Here is a 5,972-nt window from a genome sequence, read left to right as displayed (position 1 = left end):
CCCCCCCCTTGGAATTTGTTTAAACACGGGGGGGGGTGGGGGCAAAACGATTAGGCAGTACACCAAATAGAAATCAACAGGGCACATTCAACTATTTGGAAAGTCACACTAATTCGCTCAGTATCTGGGTTGGTTAGTGAGATTTCCCAAGAAATGGACATATTAGTTCCTGGCAACATTTCGTGCTTAATTCCTTTGAACGTATCGGAAAAATTTATCCTGACTCAAGAACCGTTCAGCCGTCACATAAGTGTCGCATTTTTATGTTTTTCCTTACCCCTTAGGGGCCACTGGGATGATCTCTTCTGTAGGCCAGTGCATTTCCAACCTGCCTGTAATCTTTCTGAGGCGGTCATTCTGTTTTATGGATTTTGTTCGATTTCATTGGATCAGTTTGTTGTGTTTATATCGCTTTTAGAGCATCTGAGACTTACAAATTCAGCTACCCTGTCCAGTTTGCTAGCTGGGATCAAACCGAGCACGATTGGGAAAGACTCCGGCGTTAAAACCGCCCGTACACCACACGTTTGCATAAGACCGCACACCAGCAATTTTTTGCTGGTTTCGTTTCCCACTCTAGAAGTTCTCGCAAATAAATAATTATTGAGAACATCGAATAGAGCGGAGAATCGTCACCGACATTCCATCGATGGGTTGCAGATGTCGGAGGACACATGGTGTGTTGAGACGATTTAACGTTCACATTTTCCCCCGAGTATATTTCACGCTTCCAAGCTTCAAGTGGAATGTCGAGGCATCACTAAACGGACTAGCGTAGACGTTTCTGGTGTGTGATGACGTTTATTGATTGTTCGGAGAAGTAAGGCAAAGAAGAAAGGCATAATGGGGCATCTCTGCGCCTTTCTGTTTTTTTTTTATCTAGGCCTCTTCAATGGGTTGTTTTTGTCAGGGATTAAGGTTTTTCTCATTCCATGTGTGGTCTAAGCACTAACTCATTCTGTGAGGATTGTTTTTGAGCATTGGATACCTTATTGGAGCCGTTCAGTGATTTCTAGACACTGATCGTAAGTAGCCGCCTGTAAACCAGTTTTTTTGAAGACCTTTTAATGATCATACTTAAAACAACCTACTCCACGTTGGGCAGGTTTTCTATCATATGCACCAGTTTGGATTATTTCTGCCAAATTTTTCGGACGTATTGGTACTTAAACCGAACATTAAACTCCTCTTTCACGGCTGTCAATTTTTCACACTAAGAAGGAGTTTGTCTAGTTGATTCCGAATTCGTATCTTAAACTTTCCGCACTTTTTAACCAGAGAACGCCTCACACTCTGATCATTGCATGAAGAATGCCTCTTCCAAAATACACCTCGTTATTGAGAAGTCTCGAAACTATTGAGCGGATCACGTTTTTAGTTGTCATTGAACTACTAGCTGCGCCGGAGTATGAGGTAATGGCCCATTTGTATCTACTACAGATTCACATTGGTAATCAGAAAGCTAAAAATCTACATGGGCATTGGGTTGGGTGATTCAATTTCGCAGCCTTAGTTCATTGCTGTCCAGTGCAAACAAGGCTGGCCTCACTCGAAGGACAGCGGCCTCATCGTTGTAGACAGCACCACTTTTGCTTAACTGGAACACAGAGGTGTAAACGTGTCTAGAAAAAACCCTATTGTAACGACTGAAAAGGGGACGTCGTGCTAGCCTGCCGCAAACCTTCAAGTTCTCCACACCCCCAAACATTCCACCCCAGGTAGTTCGGATAGAAACTGACCACACAGACGCTGTGGACATAGTTTAGCGGTCGCTCCTTGCAGCTTTTCCGACCTTCATCCTCTTCTGTCAATTCATATCCCATCCGTCTCTTGGTTTGCGTCACTCTGGTTACACTGTAGGTAGACGATAAGTCGGAATGCATGACGCATGACCCAACCACGGCAGACCGTACTACTGGATGCATTCCTCAAGTGAAATATCAGATATCCCACTTATTGCCCGCTTTCTGAACAACATGAAGTCCATCACTGGTTTCTGTTTGAATTTCCTTCAATCGAACATGCTTGCAGCCAGAGGAACGATAACGAGCTTGGTTGGCAGGGCATCCGATAGATACCAATGCGGAGTTGCGCGTAGTATGCTCGTGCATTGTATACTCTGAGAACACTAACGACACCTTGTTCTAGTTCACGCATTCTGTAACCACAGACACGACAGGCGCCAAACGATATTCTGTTAAAGATGAACAACTTACCCACCGGGTGCATACATTCGCTTCCAACGTGTCTACCAAACGTCAACCAGTAACGTAATGGGTGCATATATTTTTGCCGGATACGAATCATTTGAGCGCTCGACTCATATTCGCATGACGTGTGCTTTTCTGCCGAGAATTGTATATCTTTGTCATGTAAGTATGCAGGGACCAAACTGTAGGGGACCATTTTTGTTATGCTTATTGAATGTCACGATGTCTTTCAACAGTAGCTAACCAGTCTTAATTGTTATCTTTCTCTGCCTGTAGGTTTCTCTTTTTGCGATCATTCCGATAATGGTACTTCTGTGTGCGGTCATGATATACATATTCTCCCTGTTCGTGAGGTGAGGTCAGTCCGCTGGATCGCACCGAATATAATCGTCCACCCTCCCGATCGACCGGTCTACGCCGATTTTTATTTCACATGTGAGTCTGGTCACTTAATGCTGTAGTTCTCAATCACATAGCTCCTGCTCAGGACAGTCCCCATGTCAAAAACATTCGTTTACCTCTCCTCGTCCACGTAGTACAATTACACATTCTAACATGGCCTGCTCTATGTCACCATAGCAATCTTTTCGCTTGCGCAGTTTCGGGTTTTCGTTTTTCGCCTTCCCAATGATTTTCACGCACATTTGCTTATGCCATTTTGACTTCACTGCTCACATACAAGTGTCCCCTTCCTTATCTCAAACTTCACCCGTTTTAGCCTCCTCCTGCTAATTCATCAGATCTTCGAATAAATGTATTGATTCCCTTCACGGACTATACACGTATCTTCCAACAATACAACTATCACTACGCCGGTGTTCCCGCCCCCATCTTTTTGCTATTGTATTTCTCTGTTTTTTTTCATTGACTGGAGTGTCTCTAGTGTACATACATAGATGAATATTTTGTTCATCATTCCCAATGATTTTCACGCACATTTGCTTATGCCATTTTGACTTCACTGCTCACATACAAGTGTCCCCTTCCTTATCTCAAACTTCACCCGTTTTAGCCTCCTCCTGCTAATTCATCAGATCTTCGAATAAATGTATTGATTCCCTTCACGGACTATACACGTATCTTCCAACAATACAACTATCACTACGCCGGTGTTCCCGCCCCCATCTTTTTGCTATTGTATTTCTCTGTTTTTTTTTCATTGACTGGAGTGTCTCTAGTGTACATACATAGATGAATATTCACCTTGTTCATCAGCGCCGGAATCCCACCCGTGCGGCGACTGTCCAACCGTGTGGCCCGTCTGCTGTTTTCCATCACTGGAGTGCTTATCAGAGTCACCGTGTTGTACACCATACATTTACGGAAATTCCGGATTGTACTTGTAAATTTCATTGTTACGTGCTCTATGCACTTATCGGTGGACACCGTACGTGTCCGGTCGATTACCGCCCACAAATTTCCACCAGCGCTTTTCAAAGCTCATGAAATTGCAACTTGGCTTGACAGCAACGAGACCCGTCTGCCACGCTCCTTAGATTCCTTGTACATTTTTTGTACCCCGAAGGTGCTCTCCCTACAACCCTGGCTGTGTCCTCAGCTTCTTTTGAACGCCACTCTCCGGGGAGAAGTGAGTCAGGCGTACTAGTAATTTAGCCAGTGTTCGCATCCATACAGAACTAAACACACCCACCGAATAGTCGTTTTGCTCCTCCAGCCTGTCTCTTGTTCTCCGCATCTTTTCGATGCATTATTTCTGTATCTATTCGTTTCTCTTCGGTGGCCAACGGAGCATCCATGATTCCTTGCTCCATTTTCTGCCAAACGCGCATCGTCGATTATCTGCTTTCGTTAAACCGAACAGCATGCTTCTTCACCCTCGCATACACCCTGTTCTTCTCGCGTCTCAGAATGGTAACTCACATTTTCAAGTTTTCTCCATAAATGATGCCTCGAAGAAACGACTTAATTTTTGTTCATGATGTGCGGCTTCAGCAGTTTTCTGACACGTATTTAGTACCCTCTACAGGCCGTATACGGTCACATGTATTAAATTACGCACATTGGGGCAATAAAGAACCATTATTGTTATCAGTGATGCTGATAAGAGTCAAAACTAACCAGTATTATATGATTGTTTTACTTGATCTCATTACCACTTTACGAGAATGATCATCTGGGTCAACAAACACCAGAATTTCCGGGCATCGCGGCCTTTTGTTAGGTCTAAAATAGGCCTGAAGAAAACATAACAACAGGCAGCAACATCACTATTGGCACTGATGCTTCATTGCTGCACCTCCACAAACCTCATCTAATTCTTTTTAAGGCCTTAGAGTAAAAAGAAAGAAGAGTGGGTGAGGGAGGCCACCCGATGCTTGACTATCGCAAGCATTCTGGACTGCCTGCAACTTCAGGTCCTCAATCAACTACTCGAGAAAGAGACAGCACGAAATCAACTATCATCGAGCCATTTCTTGCAAAGATCTCCAGCAAAGCATGCACCCCATCCTGAAAAATGCACCCACCAATAACACACCAATTCTCCGGTATCTCCTTCACACCCTCCCAATTCATATGCTTTCCTCGCTACTTCTGCTATTCTGATAGGGGCAAGAACAACACTGGTCTCCGTAGACGGTGTTTCGGTATCGACGAGACACTGCAGTTGATGTTGCTGGATGTTATCTGCGATTGAAATATCTGCTGCATAACCAAATACCAGTTTTACGAATTTTATCGTTATGAATTTGTTGACTGTCCGACATCAGCAACGCTTCTGAGGCATCGATGGTCAAAAACCTGCAGACTCCTCATATCATTTGCTTGCAGCAGTCATGTCTTGCAACCGCACAACGACACGGCCTTAGTACATGAGACACAGTGATATGCCATTTTGACACCACAAGCGAGGCTGTCTCTCTCGTTTGGGCGAGATGGTCCAAGTGGTTAGAGCGCGAATTTACTGACCGGAAGGTTCGTGGTTCGAATCTGATCTCCGCCACTCGACTTCCCCTGTCTTATATATATATATCCAGTTAAATCCCAAGACCTTGATAGCTTATTCGGAGTATGCTTTTAATAGCGTTCTATTAGATAATGACTGGGAAGGATTCCAGGATTCCGAATAATGTACCTCACCGTGAAGTAATCGTAGGATTGGTCGCCAACACTTCAAAAGCCAAACATCTCTCCGCGTGCGAAGCTCCTAGAACAAAAGATGAAATAATATAGCAGATAGGCAACTTTCAGTATTTTGTTCCTCCATTTTACACAACGGGGAAGCTGGAGGAGAAATCTATCGGTGCGGCGACAACATCCGGCGTACAACTGGACATTTTCTTGTGAAGAAACCCAAAGTTGGCATGCGTGCGATGGTGCGGATAGATATTTCGTCACAATAAACCCGATGTACAGTGAACGTTTGGTAGCTAGATAAGGTATCCATTGATCAGATCGGGTTGCCTTTTCACCACGTGTCTTTCTTTCAACGACCGGACCTCCACTGGTTTGGGGTTTTTTCCTCAAGAACGGTGTTGAGATCTCCACACAAAACTTGGCTCGTTTATCATGTCAAGGATAGTGGGGCTGACTGTCTGGACAGCTAGAAACTAGACTCAAGATGGTCAAGTATGACAATGAACGCAATGGTCTGCACTGGGACTACGAAGGCCATCATTAGTATTAATACTCAATCGAGATTTCGCAGGTCTGGCAGCCGGTTTCTATGTATGGCAGCGTATGTATGATATATTTTCCAAGTCTGGGATGAACCAAATGGCACCAATTCGACAGGTGGCCTTG

The 5,972-nt window shown here is 44.3% G+C and overlaps 2 protein-coding genes across 2 annotated transcripts in view; one reads left to right on the top strand and one right to left on the bottom strand.

Moving 5' to 3' along the window:
• The window catches only part of T265_09945 (hypothetical protein), a gene marked incomplete at both ends in the record, with an annotated part of 43,734 nt that extends 41,328 nt beyond the window's left edge, over window positions 1-2,406 (bottom strand). The window contains one exon of the mRNA XM_009176175.1: window positions 2,217-2,406. Coding sequence (XP_009174439.1) covers window positions 2,217-2,406 — 190 coding nt within the window. The remainder of the gene's footprint in view (window positions 1-2,216) is intronic.
• Window positions 1-2,644, top strand: part of T265_15008 (hypothetical protein) — a gene marked incomplete at both ends in the record, with an annotated part of 45,959 nt that extends 43,315 nt beyond the window's left edge. Inside the window, one exon of the mRNA XM_009176174.1 lies at window positions 2,450-2,644. Within this exon, the coding sequence (XP_009174438.1) occupies window positions 2,450-2,644 (195 nt within the window). The remainder of the gene's footprint in view (window positions 1-2,449) is intronic.
• Window positions 2,645-5,972: the final 3,328 nt, after the last annotated feature.

This window comes from Opisthorchis viverrini (genome assembly GCF_000715545.1).
Source record: "Opisthorchis viverrini unplaced genomic scaffold opera_v5_331, whole genome shotgun sequence".
Taxonomy (NCBI): Eukaryota; Metazoa; Platyhelminthes; class Trematoda; order Opisthorchiida; family Opisthorchiidae; genus Opisthorchis; species Opisthorchis viverrini.
The sequence above is the reverse complement of the archived record's forward strand: the minus strand, read 5'-3'. Positions and strand labels throughout refer to the sequence as shown.